Source organism: Erythrolamprus reginae, chromosome 1 (assembly GCF_031021105.1).
Source record: "Erythrolamprus reginae isolate rEryReg1 chromosome 1, rEryReg1.hap1, whole genome shotgun sequence".
Lineage (NCBI taxonomy): Eukaryota > Metazoa > Chordata > Lepidosauria > Squamata > Dipsadidae > Erythrolamprus > Erythrolamprus reginae.
The window spans coordinates 320,988,748-321,013,819 of NC_091950.1; the positions used below are offsets into that span (position 1 = coordinate 320,988,748).

The 25,072-nt window shown below is 39.7% G+C and overlaps 1 protein-coding gene across 1 annotated transcript; it reads right to left on the reverse strand.

The window, feature by feature from the left end:
* Positions 1–1,192: 1,192 nt before the first annotated feature.
* Positions 1,193–18,343, reverse strand: ZC3H12D (zinc finger CCCH-type containing 12D). The gene is made up of 5 exons (XM_070766908.1): positions 18,042–18,343; positions 10,935–11,074; positions 8,687–8,921; positions 3,992–4,098; positions 1,193–2,385 (listed from the first exon to the last, which is right to left on the reverse strand). The coding sequence occupies exons 1-5, from the start codon at positions 18,341–18,343 to the stop codon at positions 1,373–1,375; spliced, it is 1,797 nt and encodes a 598-aa protein (XP_070623009.1). The 3' UTR covers positions 1,193–1,372.
* Positions 18,344–25,072: the final 6,729 nt, after the last annotated feature.

Consider the following 25,072-nt stretch of genomic DNA (forward strand, 5'->3'; position numbering starts at 1 on the left):
TTATTTTATTTAAAAGAGCTGTCTTTCACTTTTCCACAAATAGGTCCTCATAGTAGCTTCCATGTTTATTTTGAAACAAAAAACGATGTATCAGTATAATGTGTTTGTGCAATTGTCCCATAAGAAGACAGTAAGAAAATTAGGACGTAGTTGCAGAATAAGCCATTAATGTGCATTATATTCTATATTAAGGAATATAAGGAAAAATTAACTGGAGCTTTCAAAAACAAAGAAGTGTATCGAGTAAAATACGTTTTGTGGCACAATATAGTATCACCATTGTTCCTGACTGTTTATATTCACACCAGCACTGTGGACTAATCTTAAAAACAACATAGAAACACATGAAAGGTTTTTTTTAAAGGATTATTGAAGTGTATCAAAAAGGAAGTGTTTGGATAACAATCCAACTTCTCTCCCTGTACTGGATCAGTTGCAGTTTCTGAAAATACCATATTCAAGGATAGTAAATCTGAGGCAAGGAGTATTTGTCCAGGAGGTATTGCAATTAATGCACAAACCAAGGGGTCACACAGGAGACTTGAACATATAGATGCCACCTGAAGGTTTATTTTTGTCTGTTGGGGCTATTAAGGAAAAAGGGTATACATTTATGCATTCATAAGCCCAATACTGTACTTGTGGAGTCCAATTAATCAGAATGACTGAAAATTTATCCCTTGGTGATTGGGGGAACCCTTGTCATTTCTGCCTTTGCCTTTCTGCTGCAAGACTAGCATGTTAGAACATCTGGCAATCCTTTCCTGAACTTGGCTGCTCTTTTAAAGACACAGCAATGATAGCCCTGGATGGGAGATCAACAGGAAATCTCAGGTTTGTTTAGGAAAACAGCCTGCAAAAAGGCAATCGCAAATAACTCTTATATTTTTGTTGTATTGTTGCCAAGAAAACTACAAGTAGGATAGTCCAGTAAATAACAAACTCAACCTACAATACTTGGTCATGTCTATGTAGCCACCAAGAGATTACTTTGAGTTGAGCCTAGAATAACTTTGTTAAACGGTTACTAATAACTTTGTTAAATAAAAACCTTACCAAACAGATTTTTTAAAAACCCTCATGGTTTGATTAAAAAAATAAAAATTGTTGGGAAATGGTTAAATAGAAACATATATGAAGCTGAAGCATCTAAGAGGATGTTTGTGGGAAATGCATGTAGAAAAGGTCCAAATAAGATAAAGTGGTTTAACAGATTGAAAGTTAGGATGTTTCCGAGGATGACAAAATGGCATAGATATTTGAATCCAGAAAAACATTAAAGTGTGTGTGTGTGTGTATTTTTGTTTCTGTTCTTATTAGTTGATTTGCTGAAATTGAATGTACCTTGTGTAAAGAAGACATGAGAAAACCTTCACCATGGTTTCCTATTAGGGAACCTACTATGCAGATTCCCTTGCTTCCTAGCTAATGGTATAAAATTTCTCACTATGTCTGTGTTGGAGGAAATTAAGGCTTGGTTTTCCTGAAAATACGGGAATGTAAATCTTAGGGGTTGCTGGACATTTGCTTGCTCTTGAGAAAATGGAGTTTGAGTCAAATTCTGCTGGTAGTCTACACCAGAAGGACAATTGTGTCTTCTGAGTGAGTTGGAATTTAACAAAAATGATTGGTCAAAAGGTCTGGTTTGCAAATGTCCAATATGACCCATATCCACATACTCACTATATGAAAATATCTCAGCTGAGGAATCTATAGAATCCTGTTCTCCATCGGGCTGGGCCTTTGAGATATGCCTTGCTAAAAAGGAAGGTGTTTGTGAGACTTGTATTGCTGATGCTTGTTTTCTACAACACCCCTGGAAGTTACACATTTCTAAACATGGACAGTCCAAGCACCGGTTATGATGAGGCAAAAGTGGACCCTGGCTGTACCTGAGATAATGGTCCCTTGGTTGCTCACCTACCAGAGCATCATATTTTACAGATGCCCCAAATGTCTTTCCAGAATAAGTCCTGGACGTTAGAGAAGATGCAGTGAATTGTTCGGATACTGCTGCTGCATATCCAGTTTGACCATGTTGTAATAAAGTTAATGGAAGCTGGTGGTTATCCTGGTACATGTTTGTCCAGTTGTGAGCTGAATCCATCTGGTACTCTCCTATCTGTTGTGGGACACTAGCATGAACTACTTCTGAGCTAAGTGCTGTGCTGCTTCTATTAATAGCACTTCTAGGACTATATAGAGATGATGGATGTCCGCTCTTATTCTTCATGGGGTTGGTTCCCTTCTTCTCTTCTTCAGTCTTTTGACTGGATGAGTAGGTTTTTGCTTTGACCCGGAGTTCGTCCGCTACAGAGAGATGGTCCCAGTTCAGTCTTTCTGGGTGGTAAAATTTGCACTTGATGCCATACGTGCACTTTCTGCCTGTGGAAAGTTAAATGAGTAGATCAGTGATGGCGAATCACACGCCAGCTGCCCCTGTACATTCACACAACCTCTTTCAGCCCCTGCGCATATGCACGGGCCTCACTGAAGCCTGGGATGGTAGAAAAACAGCACAACAGGCAAACTGGAAGTTCAGAAAAACAGGCTACTGGTTTGCCTGCTGGGCTGTTTTTCACGTAATGGGCAAACCAGTACACCCTCACTTGGTGGAGGGACTGAATGTATGTTGTTGGGTGGTGGGAGCACAATTTGCTGTGCACTGTTTTGTGTTGTGTGTATTTCATATTATAAAAATCAATAAAAATTTATTTAAAAAACCATAAGGCAATTCCTCGCATGCCCTCTGATATGGCTTTGTGTGCCATCACTGGACTAGATAATTGGCTGGAATTGGTGGGCATGGAAGGAGATTGGAGCATCTTGTACTTTTTAATTTTGTAAAAATAATCTTTCCGTATACAGGTAGTCCTTGACTTACAACAATTTCTTTAGAGATCTTTTGAAGTGTTACAGTAGCACTGGGGAAAAAATGAGTTAGAATTGACCCTCTCACAACCATAACTGTGTCTCTGTGGTCACATGATCTAAATTCAGGTGCTTATATTTACAACAGTGGCAGAATCCTGATTACCGCCTGTGACCTGTCCAGCTATCTTCCACTAAGCAAAGTCAAGGGGGAAAGCTGGATTTACTTACTGAATGAAGTGATTTGCTTAACAACTGTCCAAAGTGTCTTAAAATTGAGGCACAACTCACTTAACAAACTGCCTTGTGTAAGAATGGCAATTCTAACCCCAATTGTGGTCATACTTCAAGGATTACCTGTACTGTACTTTGATTTTATACAAATATAGAATAATGCTGAGAAAAGTTCATACAATTTTTGGGAAGATACGTCTGACTATCTGGAGAATATAATTTTGCCACTAAATGAGCCAAACACGCCGATTATTCTTGCTAGTGCCGTAATAGCAAGCTTCCCTTAGATAAGATTATAATTGATAGATGAAAGAATGTGGCATAGAGTGGAGCAGGGAGATATATATATATATTTGCGCTATTTATTCTCACTGTGCAAAAGGGAATGCAACATACTGAAGTTTGAAATCTAGTACAATAATATTCCTTTATATCCTTGCACTTGCAAAGTACAGTATTGCAAAAGCATTTAAAAATGCTTTGCCTAATAATACCTACTTCTGTGTAATGGATTTAAAAGTAAAAAATGAAACCAAGGATAATTTTAAGGTTTTTCTTGAGAGATTCACTTTGAGAATTCATGGGCATTTCTAGACGTGCACATAAAGTGAAAAATGTGTTTTGTTTCATGCAGAAAACATTATTTAGCCACACCATTTATGGTTTGGTGATGCCAAATTGAAACCTGGAATATTCTGCATTTTGCTGGTGCTTGCTCTTTTTAACGATGTGTGGGTTCTAGATGTAAATATCTCAATATGCAAATTATTTGCAAATTATCATAAACAACTGTCGAGAAAAACCAATGTTTTAGTCTTGTTCTTTCTGTAACTGGTTTCATTGTAAATCTTGCAAACTAACAGATTGAGCGTCGAACAAAACTTACCATAAGGACAGAGCTGCCATTTTGATTCAGAGAAAAGAGGTTTTCTGCTTAGAAAATTGTCCAGAGAAGGTCCATGTCGGCCCAAAGGATCATCAGGTGGCATGAATCTAAAAATAAATAATAACAGAAAATTACTGAATCAACATTTTCATGATTTTCTGATATGTGCTGAAGTTCACAGCGTATCTTTATATCTTTAAATATTCAAACTACAAAAATATCTGCAAATAGACATGTGAAGTTTCGGACAAATTTTGGATATTTATTTCTAAAGCCATGATAAATTAGAATATTGGAAACAGCAAATCTGCATGGGGCAAACCTTTGAAGCCATAGATATAGATTGTATAATAAACCCAGTTATTGATCATTGCATCAGAATAAATGTGAGCTGAATATCTGCCTAGTTTGTTGTTTGCCCTTTTTTGCATTTCTACACTGCCAGGCAAATTAGAAAGGTTTAAGATAACACCTCCTAAAACCAGTACGGTACTGATAACATATACTCGATTTCCGTGGGGGATGCGTTCCGAGACCGCCCACAAAAATTGAATTTCCGCAAAGTAGAGATGCGGAAGTAAATACACCATTTTTGGCTATGGACAGTATCACAAGCCTTCCCTTAACACTTTAAACCTCTAAATTCCCATTTCCCATTCCCTTAACAACCATTTACTCACCATTATTACTGGTACTCACCACTGAATAAGACACTTAGTGATCCTGATACATTTATAAACATAATTATTTATTAACAATAATTATTTTTTTTGTTATTTATTTGCAAAAATTATTAGTTTGGCGATGACATATGACATCATTGGGTGGGAAAAACCGTGGTATGAGAAAAAAAACGCAAAGTATTTTTTAATTAATATTTTTTGGAAAACCGTGGTATAGGCTATTCGCGAAGTTCGAACCAGCAAAAATCAAGGAAACACTGTACACTATTTATTTTTATTTATTTTGTCCAATGAGGGTTTTAGTGGGTATGTATCTATATACACATAGTAAAATACATGATGAAGGTTATAGAGGAGATACTCATAGTAAAATATATCTAAGAAATAATAGAAAAGAAGGTATAGTAATAGAACATATCAATGAAAGACTAGAAGAAGAGATATAGGAATAGAAGAAAGGTATAGGAGATATAGGAGAGCAATAGGACAGGGGACGGAAGGCACTCTAGTGCACTTGTACTCGCCCCTTACTGACCTCTTAGGAATCTGGATAAGTCAACCGTAGATAATCTAATGGTAAAGTGTTGGGGGTTTGGGGATGACACTATGGAGTCCAGTAATGAGTTCCACGCTTCGACAACTCAGTTACTGAAGTCACATTTTTTACAGTCAAGTTTGGAGCGGTTAATCTTAAGTTTAAATCTGTTGTGTGCTCTTGTATTGTTGTGGTTGAAGCTGAAGTAGTCACCGACAGGCAGGACGTTGCAGCATATGATCTTGTGGGCAATACTTAGATCTTGTTTAAGGCGTCTTAGTTCTAAACTTTCTAGGCCCAGGATTGAAAGTCTAGTCTCATAGGGTATTCTATTTCGAGTGGAGGAGTGAAGGGCTCTTCTGGTGAAGTATCTTTGGACATTTTCAAGGGTGTTAATGTCTAAGATGCGACATGGGTTCCAAACAGATGAGCTGTATTCGAGGATGGGTCTGGCAAAAGTTTTGTAAGCTCTGGTAAGTAGTGTGAGATTGCCAGAGCAGAAGCTACATAGGATTAGGTTTACAACTCTAATTCAAGTATTTTTTAGCATTGGGGAAAGTCAATTTAAGCTTCTACTCAATCTTTGAGCTCCCAGTGTGATTTTAAGTGAAAAACTCACTTCTTAGTCCAACTTAATTTATAAAGCTGCCATGTGGGTAAAAATGAGGACAGAACACATATACAGCAGAAAAAAATACATGTCCCAACTGTGTGGAAAAAAGGGATTTGATTAAATCTTCATTATAGCCACAGTCTATCAATTTTGCAAATTCTATCTCTATTGATTCAGGATAGCAAATAAAAATCGAAAAGTTTCTTGTTCCTTCTAATTCATGCCCTGTGTTGGATCCAGAAAAAGCTTCAAAGCCAGAAAAGTATCTTCTATTTACAGAATGTTTTTGACTTAGTGGGTGGGGCCTTTTCTTTGGCTCAATTGAATTAGCAATCTTCGTCAGCCAACTAGCCCCTTGTACCAGATGAGTACAGCAAAGGTTGGACAGGACATTGACAGAAATTATTCCATCCATCAGGAGAAGCAATTTGGGTGGAATTCTAACATATTCCTGCCTTGCTATCATTTGATGGTTTATGAACATACATAAGCTCAGGCATGTCCAACCTGCAGTTTGCAGCTACCTATAGCCCTGAACAGCTAATAATGCATTCCAAGATTGAAATTAAAATATTTAAAAAGATATTTTGTTATTTATATACATGAACTATATTATATATTTTATATACTGTATGGCCCAAGATAATTCCTCTTTGCTTAATGTACAAAAGTCACCCAGAAAGTAATGCACCGTTTCCCCCCTCCCCCCCTCAGGCTACAGTAATGGTATGAATGCAAAACTTTAGATATACATTATTTGAATTGTCAGGAGTGTGTGTATAAATTTTGCATTTCTTCAGACAGATAGCATAGCTGCAGCAGTGTTTCAAAATGGCATCTGTAAGTGATGTATGTTACAAGCAGTGTGTCGGCATAGATTTTCTCACTGCGGAGAAAGAGTTGGGAACATTCACAAATGTTTGTCTATAGTTTATGGAGAATCTGCATGGATCTGAATGGATGCCATTCACAGAAGACATTTTGAGGATGACAAAGAGGTGATTCTCACAATGCAGAAATGGTTTCGTGACCAGAACAAGGAGTGGTACCGACAAGCATACATGCCCTTGTGTCTCACTGGAGGAAGTCCATAGAACGGGACGGAGATTACGTGGAAAAATAGGGAGTGTAGAAGAAACATCATTCTTTCTTGTGTATAAGTTTCATTGTGTTCAATAAATAATTGTTGAAGAATAAAAATGTGGTGCATTACTTTCTGGGCAACCCTCGTAGCCTGGCCAAGCCAAACAGTTGGACATGTCTGTGCTAGCTGATCTCAGTGGGCCATTGATTTAGAGTTGCAAACAGACTTTCCAGTTCTATCCAGAAATACCTTCTTGAGCCAATCTGCATATCTTCTGGAATCAGCTAGATATCTAAGCAACACAATAATTCCATAATTCAGAAGAGGTTTCTCTTTAACTAGATTCAATGCCCTCCCAAAATCCTTTATTTAAGGAAGATCTGAACGATACCCACAAAAACTGTCCATGCAGCGGAAGGATAATTGAAATGATGAAACACTGTATTATGTATTGCCCTCTCTATGTAAGTGCTTGACAGGAATTATTTCCATAATTAAATATCTAAGTTGTTCTGATTTGTTTTATCTTAAGTTGTTATCTTTAGATCAATCCGATTTTATTTCCTTGACCTCGTACTGCTTTATACTTTGTACAGTATGCCATAATATTTACTCTTAATACTTTTAAAATATTTTACAGCAATTATGCTTTTCCTTTTTTGTTCTAATTAATTGTGATCTTGTTCTTGGGTTTTGCCTTGCAAGGACAACTTTATCTGTCCTCTCATTACCCTGGGGGGGGAAGTATTGATCCCCTCAGAGAGGGTCCGCAACTTGGGCGTCCTCCTTGATCCACAGCTCACATTAGAGAAAAATCTTTCAGCTGTGGCGAGGGGGGCGTTTGCCCAGGTTCGCCTGGTGCACCAGTTGCAGCCCTATCTGGATCGGGAGTCACTGCTCACAGTCACTCATGCCCTCATCACCTCGAGGCTTGACTACTGCAATGCTCTCTACATGGAGCTACCTTTGAAGAATGTTCGGAAACTTCAGATCGTGCAGAATGCAGCTGCGAGAGCAATCATGGGCTTCTCTAAGTATGCCCATGTTACTCCAACACTCCGCAGTCTGCACTGGTTGCCGATCAGTTTCCAGTCACAATGCAAAGTGTTGGTTATGACCTATAAAGCCCTAGATGGCATCGGACCAGAATATCTCCGGGACTGCCTTCTGCCGCACGAATCCCAGCTACCAGTTAGGTCCCACAGAGTGGGCCTTCTCCGGGTCCTGTCGACTAAACAATGTTGTCTGGCGAGACCCTGGGGAAGAGCCTTCTCTGTGGTGGCTCCGACCCTCTGGAACCAGCTCCCCCCAGAGATTAGGATTGCCCCCACCCTCCTTGCCTTTCGGAAACTCCTTAAAACCCACCTCTGTCATCAGGCATGGGGGAATTGAAACATCTCCCCTTTGCCCATGTAGTTTCTGTGTATGATTCGACTGTGTGCTTGTTTTTTATATATTGGGGTTTCTTTTTGATTTTTTAACTTAAAACTGTAATTTAGATTGCTAAATATTAGATTTGTTACTATGTATTGTTTACCATTGTTGTGAGCCGCCCCGAGTCTACGGAGAGGGGCGGCCTATAAATCCAATAAATCTAATCTAATCTAATCTTTATCTGCTGCTCTATGATAAAAAAAAAAATTGATCGATCGATTGATTGTCATGCTCCTGCTTGCGAATTCCAAACTTCAGATCTTGCACCTTCAAATCTGCACTTTTTAACATTAGAATTCTGCTAGATCTTGGTGAAATCTCATTTGCACATATACCGGACTCTTACTTGTCATTGACGAAAGAATACATGAGCAGTCGCTGCTCAATGAAGCATTTCCACTCGGGGTTTTCATTCTGCAGATCTCGAAAGTTGTCGTTGGAAACAATGACCCCATCTTGTTCATAGGCCAATTTAACAATGTAGCGATCATCATAGCACATCATTCTTTTCCCCTTTATTTTTCGGGACGGTGTGTAGATGAGAATCGCTTGCTTGGCTAAGATTTCAAGGATATGCGGATCTAAAAGTTAAAAATGGGGCAGGAAAATGAACAAATTTATTTATTTATTTATTTATTTATTTAATTAATTTTATTTATTCATTTGTCCAATACATAAATACATAGGAAGAAAAATAGACATGTAGTAATATATATAAGGGTAAAGTGAACTTAGAGGAGAGGATATATGAAAGAAAGAAAATATATATGATAAGTGAGAGAAAGGAAAGACAGGGGACGAAAGGCACACCAGTGCACTTATGTACGCCCCTTACTGGCCTCTTAGGAACCTGGATAGGTCAATCGTGGAAAGTCTAAGGGAGAAATGTTGGGGGTTAGGGGTTGACACTATTGAGTCCGGCAATGAGTTCCACGCTTCAATAACTCGATTGTTGAAATCATATTTTTTACAGTCTAGTTTGGAGCAGTTCGTATTAAGTTTGAATCTGTTGCGTGCTCTTGTGTTGTTGCGGTTGAAGCTGAAGTAGTCATTGACCGGTAGGATGTTGCAGTATATGATCTTGTGGGCAATACTCAAATCGTGTTAATACTCAAATGCTACCATGCACATACACATACAGAGAAGAGTTGCATGCAGAAGATAGGTTTCAAAATATCAGCACTGTCCGAGGAAGCAAAAACAGCTTGTAATATTTTCATTCAGAATACAAAACAATAGAATTGGAAAGGGACCTTGCAGGTCGTTTTGTCCAACCCCCTGCTAGTTTGTCAAGTTCATGTATTTATAAAGCACCATTTCAGTGCCCATCTAATTTGGAATAAATCTGAATGCTTCCTGCTTAATTAAAATATGAACTGAAATGTAAACTGTCTGGTACATTGTGGTTTTAACAAATGTTCCTGAATATAAATTCTAGCTAATCTGGCCAATGTTAAGATGCTAGAAGTTCAGCAACATTTGAAGGACCACACGTTCCCTGTTTAAGTATTGCTTATTATGTTTATTTTATAAACTGATCGAATAAGCTATTTGTTACCATGTTTCCCTAAAAATAAAACCCTGTCTTATATTTTTTGAACCCTGAAAGTCAAAGGTAAGCTTGCGTGCTGGCAGATATGGCTCTGGGTGCCACCTGGGACAATAGGTTCACCATCACTGATCTAGACTTTATCAGATACATTACTATTTTAGAATGTTGAATTTTGAATGCTATGCTATGGCAACACCTAGAATCCTATAAGAGCAGAGTCTTATATAATTGACTTAAAATTATATTTAAATTAATTGCATATAGTCTGCGGAGAGGGGCGGCATACAGATCTAAATAATATTTATATATATATATATATAATTAATGGGGATTTTCCCCATATTCATTGATTCCTTTATTTTAAAAAGAAAACATGATGCAATGGGAATTTGCCTGTTGGGCACATTAGAGGGAACCAGAATAGTACAATATAGATATAAAATAAATAACACAAGCAAATAAATGGAGAGGAACACTAATTGGCCTTATTGCTGTGTACTCAAAAGCCCAATTGGGCTTATTATCAAGGGATGTCTTATTTTGGGGAAAAACAGGGTATGTGCTCAAAGTTGGCTTGGAATCTAGGATAACTCAACTGATTCTCACATCTGGGAACTGAGTAGCCTGGAAATTTTATACATTAAATTGTCATTGGGCACAGAAATGCATATACAGCTGAAGGTCATGAATATGGATATAAACAGATAACGTGTCCCCAAACAGCACTTTAGTGACTTAGTAAGTGAAATACTGCCTTTTGGAACAATCTGTTGAGAAAATTATGTAAAATTTTACTATAAAGGGACAAACACTAGTAAAGTTTTATATATATATAAAGGTTTTTTAAATATTTGAAAACCAGTAGCTATAGCAAAATGAATTAGGAGTGGTTTTAATTGTGGTTTCTGCCTTGTGTTTTTGTACTTCCATAGAAGCAGCGTTCTGATAAATATTTAATCTCATTGATTGCAGTATGACTCATTTAATGTATAGCTGGGAACCGTAATACTTCATATTGAAACTCTGTTTGATCTGTTCATACCTGTAACAGGGGTATCAAATCGAGACTGTTCCTTTCTCCAAGATGGAACGAAAACTTTGATGTACCGGTGACCTCTTTGTTTGAACCAGTCTACCACCAGTTGAATTCCTAAGCATGAAAACACTTCTTTGTTTCCATGACTGGAAAAAAAATGAAATGCAATTACTTTTGAATGTTAGCAAGTTACAGTACTTTTTAATGGCTTTTTCCGTATATCATATGCTGGATTTAAATGAGTTCTTGTATCTGGCAGCTAAAATTTCAGGCAAGTGGGACTGGCTTTTTTTCTGTTAAAAATGGATTGATAGAATTTTATTCTATACTAAAAACCAATTCCTAGCTCAAAATGTGCCTAAAAGCATTTCTTTTTCTAACTGATGTATAATTTCAATATTGATTTTGATGGAGGGACCATCAGTTCCTGAAAAGTATATTTGATATATTGTACTAATGTATCTGATTGCTACTGCCCATAAGACCAATAACATTTTGTAGATCTATCTTTTAAAAGCAAGGTACAGGGAGAAGATTTTTGTCTATCTCCCACAACTTTTTGCTATGGAATTTTTGGGGGAAAGGATCCAAAGTTAGATATTATTTTTCATGTTGAATTTGCATGTTGGGCACAGTAGAGGGAACCAGAAGGGTACAATATAGATATAAAATAAATAACACCAGCAAATAAATGGAGAGGAACACTTAAATATTAATTAATAACCCAAGATGGAACAAAATACCCTAACAACAGGCAAAATGAAGATTGTTTTTGAACAATGGACCCAGAAGTTAATTTTAGAAATGACTACCATTATAGATTTAAAATTACACTTAAATTAATTTGCCTATGATAACACAATCTCTGCTTGTGTATTTATTTATTCCATCATTTTTTAGACTTCTCAGTTTAAAACAGCTTTTTCACTGAAGCAATTTGCACGCCATCTAATCCCTAGGCTCCAAGTGGTTTCATATAAAATAATCAAAAATTTTGAGCAAAACTCAGAACTTGTAAAAAAAAGGAAGAAGTAGCATTATTTTCCTTGTAGTTTTTCTTGTCTTCATGGAATCTAACCAAAGTAGGCAATAATTTTAGCAGGTTCCCACAATTATATAGTAAATCTACATAATTTCTTCTTTCCTCGAGGTTCGACTACTGTAATGCTCTCTACGTGGGGCTACCCTTGAAAAGTGTTCAGAAACTTCAGATCGTGCAGAATGCAGCTGCGAGAGCAATCATGGGATTCCCAAGGTATGCCCATGTTACACAAACACTCTGCAGTCTGCACTGGTTGCCGATCAATTTCCGGTCACAATTCAAAGTGTTGGTTATGACCTATAAAGCCCTTCATGGCATCGGACCAGAATATCTCTGGGACCGCCTTCTGCCGCACAAATCCCAGCGACCGGTTAGGTCCCACAGAGTTGGCCTTCTCCGGGTCCCGTCGACTAAGCAATGTCATTTGGCGGGACCCAGGAGAAGAGCCTTCTCTGTGGCGGCCCCGACCCTCTGGAACCAGCTCCCCCAAGATATCAGAGTTGCCCCCACCCTCCTTGCCTTTTGCAAGCTCCTTAAAACCCACCTCTGTCGTCAGGCGTGGGGGAATTGAAATTTCCCTTCCCCCTAGGCTTATAGAATTTATACATGGTATGTTTGTATGTATGAGTGGTTCTTTAAATTGGGGTTTTTAAGATTGTTTTTAATATTAGATTTGTTTACATTGTCTTTTTATATTGTTGTTAGCTGCCCCGAGTCTTCGGAGAGGGCGGCATACAAATCTAATAAATAAACAAACAAACAAACAAACAAATAAAATATCTATTTAAAAATCCTGCAGTAAGCTAATTATTACATTGAATATTCTGAATATTACTTACTGCTTCTATTATATCTTATAGAGTAAAATTTGTTTGATTGCTGATTGCTTATTCAAGGACATTTAGTGTGGTTTTCTTAGCAAAAATATGAAAGTCATTTGCCGCTGGCTTCTGGGGTGTTTTTAGGGCTAGGGTTTCCAAAGAGAAACTAAATTGAACCCTGTTTAGGTGCTGCCACCTAGCTGAGCAGTATATGTTATACATATTTTTTCCCCAATTGTGCAGCAATTTCCAGTGGTTTATTTATTTGCATTTACATCTTTCTAATGTAGAAAAAGTTCTTTTCTGCAGCCTAGCTGGAACTCTAGTTCCTATGGCAAGGACATAAAGATGCATATAGACTTGTGATGGATAAAATCCATTGTCAGGTTACCAGAAGTTGTTGGTACCCTATTTGAATTTAATTGTACTGAGACTTTAGGGGGATTTTGGTATGCAAAGTAACTAGAAGTCTGCTATTAACTTGTTTTGGTTAGCTCTGGCCCAGCTCCTGCCCCAAGGACTGTGGATGTGGGGGAGACATCCACATGCTGCAGGCCTGTTTTGCCCCCCCCCCCCCCGTGGAATCTGCTGATGAAGGCTCCTCTGACCAAGAAGACATGAGTGACAGGGAGGAGGAGAGTGGGGCAGACAGCTCAGAAGGAGATCAATTATCTAGCTCCTCCTTGGATTCAGAACAAGAGTTAATGATACTGCCATGCATGCGGAGAATGATGCATAGGCAACAACAACTGAGAGATTATTATCAAAGAAAATGAGGCCACCTGTGGTTGAGTGGGGCTGTGGTAATTAGTGAGGCTGCTATAAATAGCAGTCTGTGGGTTTGGCCATTGTTGAGGATTATCTGATCTTTGTGTTTCATGACTGCTTTACTGACTTTGACTTCTTGCATGCTGATTTTCCCCCGCTTTGAAACTAAACCAGAGCAAAGTGTGTTTCACTTTGTGAAAGAAGAAGGACTGTGAATTTTCTCACAGCTGCAAGCTAAGTATCACAGAACTGATAAGGGACTTGTACAAATTACCAGTTTGTTTGGAGGCAGTGCTCTTTGCTGTAACAAAAGAGGGCTTGTTTTAAGTGAATTTTCATTATAAAGAACATTGTTTTGAATTTTCAAACGTGTGTGTGTCTGAAATTTGTACCTGTGAATTTTTGGGAGGATTCTACCAGAGAGCCCGACAGAACATAACTTAGGGAGACACACTGCTTAAGACAGTTTGCCAATATAGAGCAGTGCTGTCATTTTTTGGGTAGTAAGCTAATCATAGCTGGCTAGAGAAGGCTGGTATATAAATTGCTACACTCAATTTATGGACTACAGATAAAAGAACCATTTTCCAACAATGACCATAGCATGATTGACTTTTGTCTCAATATATGTCCTTACAGAAACCACCTTAATGATGGAATAACCAATTACAACTTTTAAAAAGCCAACTATGATATCAGAGATGCCGACCTCTCATCTCTTGATTTGCATACACTATTCTCTGGTTGTAATACTGCTGAAAAATATATTTTTGCTTGAAATCCAAAGAGTCATAACATTATATGTACCACTAAGAATAACCAAAACCAAGCAAAAAAAAATTACCCATAAAATAAGGAAGCTCCAATCCAAAAAAAGAGATCTCTTTGGTGAAAAAATAAAACAGGCTACATTGCAAACTTTAAAAGCTTCTATAAATATCTGTGTCAACAAATAAAGACTGAATGTATCAATTGTCACACCAACCAAGAAGTAAACCTTCTATGTTCAAAGTCCACATGTGCCTTCTATAACTTTGTAAACAACCAACTCAAAGACTCAAGATCCATCCCACCTCTTAAATTGAATGGTAAAAACTATAATAATGAAACAGTTAAAGCCAACCTCTTTAACACATTCTTCAGCTCAGTCTTTGTAAACAGCAATGGCTCATGCTCAATATTTCCTAGTCATATTACAATCAACTTCAACAATTTAACACAAATCGATTTTACAGAAGATAACATTAGAAAGGCATTACGCAACCTAAAACCATTTCTATCTATCCAATTCTGGAATACAGTTCACCTGTCTGGAACCCACACTGCATATCAGACAATTGAGTGTCCAGAAATATTTCACAAGAAGAGTCCTTCACTCCTCCACTCACAACAAAATACCTTTTTCCACTAGACTCAATATACTGGAATGGTTTTTCATTTCCTTTAGTTTAACCAATGGGGGTTTTGCACATTCACTAAGCAAATTCAAAGAGCTTTTTGATTCCTAAACGTAAGAACTTATTTACATTAGCATTGTTGTAATCGACCTATTAGATAAGTTTTGTTTGATAATTGGTGTCTCTGATATCCCCTCCGGTGGTTGCTTATTCTCGGTTGTTTCAGACAAATTGTAAAATCCTTGTTGACTCTCACACACTGCATTTTCCTGAGAAATTGTGGACTCCACTCTGAAGGGAGAGCAACTTATTTGTATGTCACTTATGCTGGTTGAAGAGGTGAGTCAGAAGTCATTTACTCCAACTTTTAGCAATGTCTTGATCAGGTGAACAGCATTACACATTCTGAGGCTATTAGATCTGTTGGACTATCACTCACATAATTCCCAGCAGATGGGATTTTAGCGGTGGGAGGTTATGAGATTCGTAGTCCAGCAGGTGCCACTTTGTTAATACTATGAGTACTTTGGAGAGGGGTGGCATATAAATCTAATTAATAATAATAATAATAATAATAATTATTATTATTATTATTATTATTATTATTATTATTTCTATTTGTAAAAGCTGTGCGTAATTGCAAAACAACTCAAGCAATGTACAATAAAAAAAAAACATCATAAAAGCAAACAGAAAAATTAAAATCCAATAAACAAAAAAGTTAATCTAGCAGTGTTGTTAACTTTAAGTTGTGTGGGTTTCAAGTCCAACAAAGCTGGTTGGGCAATTCTGGAAGTTGGAAATCTACAGATCTTAAAGTTACCAAGCTCCAGAAATACTGCTCAAGGGTTCATCAAGGACACACAAAACTGTCATGCAAATCTGAGAAAGAAGCCAGGCATGCTGCCTACACAATCCAGGAGCTAATGTAGCAGACAGATTGAAGTTTGTCTTTAGAAAAGTCCAGCCCTGTGAAACACCATGGTAAGAAAACGTAACAAAAATTGATAGTGCCAGAGCTTGCAGTTCAGTACAGCTGGAGGGCACCTGATTTTGAAATTAGTGGAGTGATGCGTAGATGCATACAACATTTATTATTTTTTGTTCTTACTCCACCCTCAATTACATTTTAAATGTAAGTTCACAGACTCTGCAGACTCTTTCCTGTGCCACTCATTTAATACCCTCTGGTTCTTGTCATCAGGAAATTTACAAAAACAACAGTGAAATCTGTTGTCATAAAAGGACTCTTATCTTCACTTGGATTTTGTAATAAGTTTAAGTTTTATTAGATTTGTATGCCGCCCCTCTCCGCAGACTCAGCAGCAGCACTTTAATTGGCCTTGGGCTCCCTGAGATCCCTGAATGCCTGTCACTTTAAAAAATGTGCCTCAGTGGATTTTGAAAAGAGAGTTGTTTTCATGTGTGGTTATTTAATCGCTTCAGCTACGATTTAGATAAGATCAGTTCGCGCATGAAATGTCCTTCCTGGGTTCCCTATTTGAATGTAGCACATCTTCATGCTGTCATAACTCAAATACTTTAGAGAAGAACTTCATGTCCTAAAAGTTCACAATCAGAATGTTAATACTAAGCCTTCCTGAAAAGAGGGGTGGTCACCCCAAGAACCCACAGTTGCATTCAGTATATTTTAATTCTTGGCCTACAACAGTGATGGCGAACCTTTTTTTTGCTCGGGTGCCAAAAGAGTTTGTGTGCATGCAATAGCATGTGTGTGCATGCCCACACCCATAATGAAATGCCCTCCACCCATGCATGCATGCAAACACACATGCTAAGGAGCGGGCAGCAGGCAGGACTGGGTGGAACACAGTTCCACCGGCGGGAATGAAGCTGAGTGCGCAGCTCCAGCTGATCGGTGGCTGTCACTTCCTGGATTATTGGTCTCGGCTCAGCTCTCCTTTTCCCCCCTGCTGCTGCTACTGTGTCTGCACTCCTTGCTTTTTTCCTCTTTCCTTTTCCTTCCCTCGCTCCTGCCCAGCTCCCCTCCAGCTTCCCGCGGCCACCTCCCGCCTGAGGTGCAAGCAGAAGGTGTGGTTGGAAGCAGCGCTGGCAGCATTTAGGCTTCGTTCACTTAGCTACCCAGCCCGAGGGGTGGATAGGGCAACCCAGGAAGGAGAGCACAGGAGCGAGTGACACTGGTAAGGTTGTAAGTTGAGGACTTAACAGTTCACTTGAATGATGATTGTTCAACCACTCCCACCTCGTCACATGGCTGGTAAGCCACTCCTACCTAGTCATATGACCATTAAGCCACACCTACAAAATAAGCCACACCCACAGTGTGGCAGTAAAAATTTTGGCTGCCCATTTCTGCCCGTGCTCCCTTTGCGCATGCGCTTCCCCCACTTTGCAAAAGACCGAAAATCAGGTGAGCAATGTACACATGCACACTGGAGCTGACATATGTTGTAAGCCGCCCCGAGTCTTCGGCATCCCAAGTCTTCGGAGAGGGGCGGCACATAAATCCAACCAATAGGGCAATGTCTCTGTGTGCCGCCCAGGGGAGGTCAGCAGGCAGGATGGGGTGGAATGCAGTTCCACCGGTGGAAATGAAGCTGTGTGCCCAGCTCCAGCTGACTATCCCCCCTCCCATCCTCCTCCTTGGAAAGTGGCAGGGAGACCAGCACCCGCAGGAGTTACATTTCCTCCCCCCTCTTTTCTCAACAGCTGATCGGCACCCATGCACTTAGCTCCCCCGCCTGAGGCAGGGGGCGACCCAGGAAAGAGAGCACGGTAAACACGAAGCAAATTGTTACCCCAGAGAGCGACACTGGTGAGGTTGTAAGTTGAGGATTTAACAGTTCACTTGAACGATGATAATTGTTCAAGCCATTCCCACTTGGTGACATGGCTGGCAAGCCACTCCTACCTAGTCCCATGACCATCAAGCCACACCCACAAAATAAGCCACACCCACAGTGTGGCAGTAAAAAAATTGGCTGCCCACTACTGGTGCCACCTATGGCACACGTGCCTTAAGTTCCCCATCACAGATCTACAACATTCTAGGGCTGCAAAGCAAACAGAAGCCCTGGCGACAACAAAATGGAAAGATGCTTGCCTCATTGCAACGTTGCTCCCATCGATGACAATAGATCTTAAATGATCAGACGCCTCGCTCGGTTCCTCAGTAGAGCCCTGGGGAAACGGGAGGGACCCCGGAAGTCCATGAGCAACAAGATTGGGCTGAAAACATTGTGTCCCACTCTCACTCTCCCGAGGTCTCTTCCCCATGAGGATCAATTCTTGCAGCAAATCATTCTCTGAAGCCTCTTGACCTAATTTCTCCAGTACTTTGCACACCTCCTTCTTGCTATAGCCCAGCTTATGGAAGAATTCAAGTTTGTTCTGGTGGGCTTCCATGTTTGCACAAAGACAGGGAATCCTGCAGGATTAGTCCTTTTGAAATTGGGGAATCAAGTGATGTAGCTGGATTCAGGGAATATTTTTGCCACTTTTAGTCAGTAATGATCATCCACTGCAGCAAACTGACAAAATGTCCTTGGAAGAAGAGAGAGGAGAGGGGGAGAGAGGGATGAGGGATAGTGAGAGAACACAGAAATAACTATGTGGTGACAATGATAAATCAGAGTGCCAATTACATGATTTAAAAAACCTTCAGGATTAAGCAGTTTTTGCAATATAAAATGATTAGTTGCTACTAAAGAAAATTATAAAATAGAAGTATTGTTTACAAAATAATCAATATGTCTCCCACACAACTTCCTCCTGCTATTTTTCTTGCAACAACCCTGCGAGGTGGATTGGGCTGAGAGAGAGTGACTGACCCCAAATCATCCAGTTGTCTATTATATATTCCAAAGGAAATATCTATATAATTTTAATAAACGTAATAAAAGTTTGCTTCCTATCCTTGAAATGCATTGTCAAGCAATCCCCAACACTTCCCGATATCTAGGGTTTGTATATATAATATTGAAAGATGTTCAGAGACAAAAAAAAAAACAACCCTTGGAAGAGACCTTCTCCCTTTTCCAAACTGATGCTCCCTGTCAGATTTTATAACTTGCCTGATGAACCTGCAAGAAATAATCCTGAATTATTTGGAGACCCTTAAATTGTGACAGGCTGATGCAGAGTTTGTGCTGCTTAGGATTCAGTCTCCTCAAAGGACAATTTATCACACATCAATATAATGCTTTGTCAGTATTAGATAAAACGAAACAACATTTCTATTTAGATTTCTCTTGAATTACACCCATACACACACAAAAGCTCATGAGGATAAAATAGTCTTTACTTTAGCTTTATTCTCAGATTGGGTTAGCCTCTTGACTTACCAGATGTGTGCTGCCTGTCTTGAGATGTCTACTGAGCACCAGTAATTCTCTCTTATTAAATATAACTTCTGGGTAACCAAAATCCATCAGAACATCAGGTAATGTGCATAAGATAGGTGTGCAAGAGTGACGTAGGCCAAATCCTGTGCATGTACATACGCACGCAGACGCTTGACTTCAGCCTTATCTCTGATTAAAACAATGAAAAACAACTTCACCAAGGAGTTGCACTGTGGTTAGCTGAGGACAGATACCATCTTTTTTTTTTTTTGCTGGTGAAATAAATAACAAATGGGTTAGCAATAAACAAACATTGTCCAGGGTAACTGAAAATGAAAAGTGTGGTGGATAACTTGAGACCCGATTATGAGGTAGGTGGGAGATGTTGCTTTGATGGCAAGTTTATGAACACTCAACTCTTAACAAGAGAACCCGCAGTCCTCTAAAGATTTCGAGCTTCTAGCAGAGAGGAGGGAAATTCAGAGATGTCATTCTGCACATCCTCTTTTTCAAGACAGAACTGCAATGCACTTTTAAATTTAGCTCCTTGTCATGTTGCACACCTTTGAATTCGGCTAAATCCCAGACACATTTAACAAACATTCCCCTCCCTCCATATTTTTTTTTAATTCAGTTGTGTCACTTTTCTCTTTGTAATGGGAGAAAAAAGCATTCCTTCCTCCCCAACCCCCCAGTTTTTAGGCATAGATTTATTTATTTATTTATTTATTATATTTGTATTAGATTTTTATTGGACTTGTATGCCGCCCCTTTCCATGGACTTGGGGCAGCTCACAACATACCAATGACCAAACAGTATATAATAATACAGCTATATCCAATGAATATAAACAGTTAATTTAAAACATTATAAAAAGGCTAAACATTAAAATCATTCATACAATTACAGCCGTAAGCATACTAAACATTAAATGGCCAGAGGCTGGGATCTGATGCCCCAAAGCCCAATGGCATAAATAAGTTTTCAGGTACTTATGAAAGGCGAGGAGGGTGGGGGCAGTGCCAATCTCCAGGGGGAGCTGATTCCAGAGGGTTGGCGTCCCCACAGAGAAGGCTCTTCTCCTAGGCCCTGCCAAACGACATTGTCTAATTGGCGGGACCTGGAGAAGGCCGACACTGTGGGACCTAACCGGATGCTGGGATTCATGTGGCAGAAGCCGCCCCCATCAGTAATATGGTCCGATGCCATGTAGGGCTTTATAGGTCATGACCAACACTTTGAATTGTGCCCGGAAACCAACTGGTAGTTAATGCAGTCCACAGAGTGCTGAAGAAACATGGGCATACTTTGGGAGGCCCATGACTGCTCGTGCGGCTGCATTCTGCACAATTTGTAGTTTCCGAACACTTTTCAGAGGTAGCCCCAGGTAGAGAGCATTGCAGTAGTCGAACCTCGAGGTGATAAGGGCATGAGCTACTGTGAGTAGAGACTCCCTGTTCAAATAGGGCCTCATACTCATTAAGCAAATTATAAGGAAACTAAAATTATAATATTTTCCAATAGTGACTTCAACTAACATACATTTTTAACACATAGCATTTATGGCAGCAACATTTTTTGTGGAGCCCTTGGTGCTCTGGAACTTGGTTGTATGCTTGGAGATGTTTCATTACCAGACTAGGTAATCTCTTCAGTGCTAGAAATGAATGGGGTTTGCTCTTTGTTTATATACAGCAACTTGTCCTGTCAGTGTTGATGGGGGTATTATTTTCTCCCTGCTAGCTCCTTGATTAGGGTATCAATTATTGTTTATTTGCCTGATGTGCTACACTACAGTACAGCGGCAGGTTCCTCTTACCCTTGTACTGCTGCATGTGTTTCCTGGTGATTCAGGCACATGCACCCCCTCACACAATTTTGCTTCTGCAAAATTCTTGCAAGGGGACACACGCTTGCTTGTGTGCGATTTCGGCCATTTTTTTATTTCGTGCATGCGTGGAAGCAAAAAAATCACCAAAATCTCACATGTGTGTTCCCTCATAAAATTTTGCTTCTGTGCATGCACAGAAAGCAAAGAAGGACAGAAATTTTAAAAAAGAGATGCTGCTGTAAGATGGACCAGCAAAGAAGGCACTAATGCCATTGTGCACAAATTACATAATCAGCAGGCCGTTACTGGAACAGCGCACCCTAGCACATTTATTTATTTATTCATTTTTTATGTATTCATTTTTTATGCTGCCCTTCTCCTTAGACTCAGGGCGGCTTACAACATGTTAGTAGTAGCACTTTTTGACAGAGCTAGGCTATTGCCCCCACAATCTGGGTCCTCATTTTACCCACCTCGGAAGGATGGAAGGCTGAGTCAACCTTGAGCCGGTGATGAGATTTGAACTGCTGACCTTCAGATCTGGTAGGAACCCACCACTGTTACAGTATAAATATATTTAAATAGATTATGGCATTCAGGTATTGGTATAACCTGCTGTCACTAGTACCGGAATATACCAAAAAAAGTCCTAGGATTTTGTGTCCTGAAGGATTACAATCAGTGGTGGGTTGCTACTGGTTCACTCCAGTTCAGGAGAACTGGTAGTGGAGGAAGCAGGTTCCGCCCACCCACCCACCCAGATGTCATTACAGGCAATCTGCACATGAGTAGAAGTACTGTGTGGTAGCGAAGCAAGCACACATGCACATGTTCACAATTCGGAACTGGTAGTGAAGTTAAGTGAAACTCATTACTGATTACAATAAAGGGCCAAATTTGGAGTGGGCAATGTCCATTTTCACAAATTGAAGAAAAAAGCCCAATGAATGAGATTGATCTATGTATAACTGGGTCCAAATATACTGTCATAAGCACCTCTTATTCTGTGAGCTTTTAAAATTCCATGTAATTCTATTGGCTGTTTGTTTCTTTGTTTATTGATTGATTGATTGAATTTATATGCCGCTCCACTCTGAGGACTCTAGATATTAACTAGATACAGTATCTTGCTTGCAATTTTGGAGGAATCAACCCTTGTCTCTAATTTGCCAAGGAATGAATTTATATGATATTTTTTATTTCTGAATGTATGATCTATCAAATATTACAGCACATTTGAAAAAGTGGTCAACTAATACCTTTGAGTTAGTTTTGACTCCTGGCAGCTGTCTGGACTAGCTTCTGCCGTTTTCTTGGCAATTTTTTTTCAGGCGTGAATTGTTTTTACCTCCTTTCCAGAGCTGAGAGAATGTGATTGGCCCAAGATCAGCTATCTGGTTTTTGTGCCTAACTGGGACTAGAACTCTTTCTCACATTTTCTAGCCTGGTGCCTTCATCATTATACCAAATTGGCTCGGGGGTCAATACATGTGTATAAACAGAATTTAACTACAGGTGAGTGATATGACATAGAGGCCAGCCCATCACAAATCCTTGCTAATTGTTTATTTAGTCAAAATAACAATCTGCCTGCTTCCTTGTTTGAGAAGCATTTTCTAAAAATTTGCAATCTTCACTCAACTTCACTCCTTTTCCTCCTCCTATTAGTTTTCTGTATTAATTATCTCTTCTCCTACAATGAACATATTCCAATTACCATAGAAGCATAAAAACATAGATTGATGGCAGAAAAAGACCCCATGGTCCATCTAGTCTGCCCTTATACTATTTCCTGTATTTTATCTTAGGATGGATATATGTTTATCCCAGGCATGGTTAAATTCAGTTACTGTGTATTTACTAACTACGTCTGCTGGAGGTTTGTTCCAAGCATCTACTACTCTTTCAGTAAAATAATATTTTCTCATGTTGCTTCTGATCTTTCCCCCAACTAGCCTCAGATTGTGCCTGCTTGTTCTTGTGTTCACTGTCCTATTAAAAACACTTCCCTCCTGAACCTTATTGAAGGTTTACATCTCCATAGTTGGTCAGATTGAGTGGGTGTTTCTCAACCTGCAGCTTTGGCACATAAGAAAGGGGAGGTCTGGTTGTTTTCCTTTGGTCTCAACTGTTTCACTTTATTCCCCTGGAGTCTGTCAACATTCAGTGCCATTCTGATCTTACACTCTGAAAGCAAGGAGGGATGTATGGTATTTCCTATGCTTACATTTTTTTATTCTTAAAATAACTTTGCCTGCAAACTTAATGTTTGCCAGGTCTACTGACCTCCTTCTTGGATTATATGATTCTAAAGATATACAGTATTGAACAATCTGGGCACCAAAAGCTAGCTTTGGATACTCCTTGCTCATACTGAATTGTGTTCCTGATACTTTGATTCAAAATGAACCCCAAAAATTATTGTTTTAGGCAGAAGTGATTCAGCGAAGGGGAAAAGGGAGACATTAATAAGGGCAGGAGCAGGAAGAGAAGCATTGCAAGTGGAGGGAATATCACAGATAGGCTAGCGGGTACAATATGCCATGTTAGAAGCATATCTTGGCTAGTCTAGTAAAGAGAAGAACCAGGGGACACATGATAGCAGTGTTCCAATTCCTGAGGGGCTGCCACAGAGAGGAGGGGGTCAGGCTGTTTTCCAAAGCACCAGAGGGCCAGACAAGAAATGACAGATGGAAGATGACCAAAGAGAGATTCAACCTGGAAATAAAGAGGAACTTTCTGACAGCAAGAGCGATCAACCAGGGGAACAGCTTGCCTGCGGAGGTTGTGAATGCTCCAACACTTAAGAGACTTTCAAGGGGTGATTGGACTGCCATTTGTCCGAAATGGTGTAGGACAGTGATGGCGAACCTTTTTTTCTTTGTGTGCCAAAAGAGCGTGCACACGTGCTATTGCACATGCGCGAGTGCTAAAATCCATAATTCAATGCCTGGGGAGGGAAAAAACAGCTTCCCCCACTCCCCAGATGCACTCCGAAAACTGGAAATTACCTGTTTCCCAACTTCTGGGGGGCCCAGCTTGTGTTTCACGCTCCCCTATCTCCTCCAAATGCCCTGGAAGCCAAAAATGCCCTCCCGGAGCAACTGTGTGAGCCAAAAATCAGCTGGCTGGTGCACACATGCATGTTGGAGCTGAGATAGAGCAAAAGCTCATGTACCAGCAGATATAGCTCCGCGTGCGACCTGTGGCACTCCTTCCACAGGTTCACCACCACTGGTAAATAAATAGACCATTATTACAGTCAAAGACCATCAATATAATATTTTTTTTAAAAAGCAGTGGGGATTCGTCGCAAATATATGCCTTCATCATAGTGAGATAAGTACATCTTTTGTATATTTACAATGGGTCAATTTTGGTTGGTCAGCCAAAAGTCATGAATTTTGTAAGTCATTTGTCTCCAGATGTCTAAGAACCTCAACACCTAGCATGCCTTTGTTGACTTGGGTGACAACCAACTTTGGATAGTCAATGAACTGCTGTAAGTCAAGGACTACATTTATCACTGGTATAGGATTATACTAGATGACCTACAAGGACCCTTCCAACTCAAATGAATGAATAAACAAACAAATAAATAAATAGGACCAGTCTGTGTCTCTGCCAGCGAAAACAGAGCTAAGGAGGGTTGCATGCGGCCCTCCCAGTTCTGTTTTCACTGGCAGAGGATTGCAGGGGGCCATCACCACCGAAACAGAGCTTGGGAGCCCATTTTCGCTGGCAGAGCACCCTGTCACCATAGACGTCCCCAACATTAGTGAGGTCAAGCTAGCCACACCCACCTTGGCTACATCCACCCTGGCTCCCCGAGATCAAATACAACTCTGATGCGGCCCTCAATTAAATCAAGTTTGAAACCCCGGGGCTAATACATCAGTGGTAGATGAGTAGAAAGAGAGGGGAAGGGGCTAGGAAGACTGGGATAAGTTTTACAAGGA

What these genes read in the sequence shown, in the direction of transcription:
- ZC3H12D (XM_070766908.1), bottom strand. Translation starts at nt 18,343, where the DNA reads ATGGAAGCCCACCAGAACAAACTTGAATTCTTCCATAAGCTGGGCTAT. An exon ending in ATTTGATACCCCTGTTACAG is followed by an intron (nt 8,922 to 10,934) that starts GTATGAACAGAT and finishes TTTAACTTTTAG; the next exon opens with ATCCGCATATCCTTGAAATC. An exon ending in TATTCTTTCGTCAATGACAA is followed by an intron (nt 4,099 to 8,686) that starts GTAAGAGTCCGG and finishes ATTTATTTTTAG; the next exon opens with ATTCATGCCACCTGATGATC.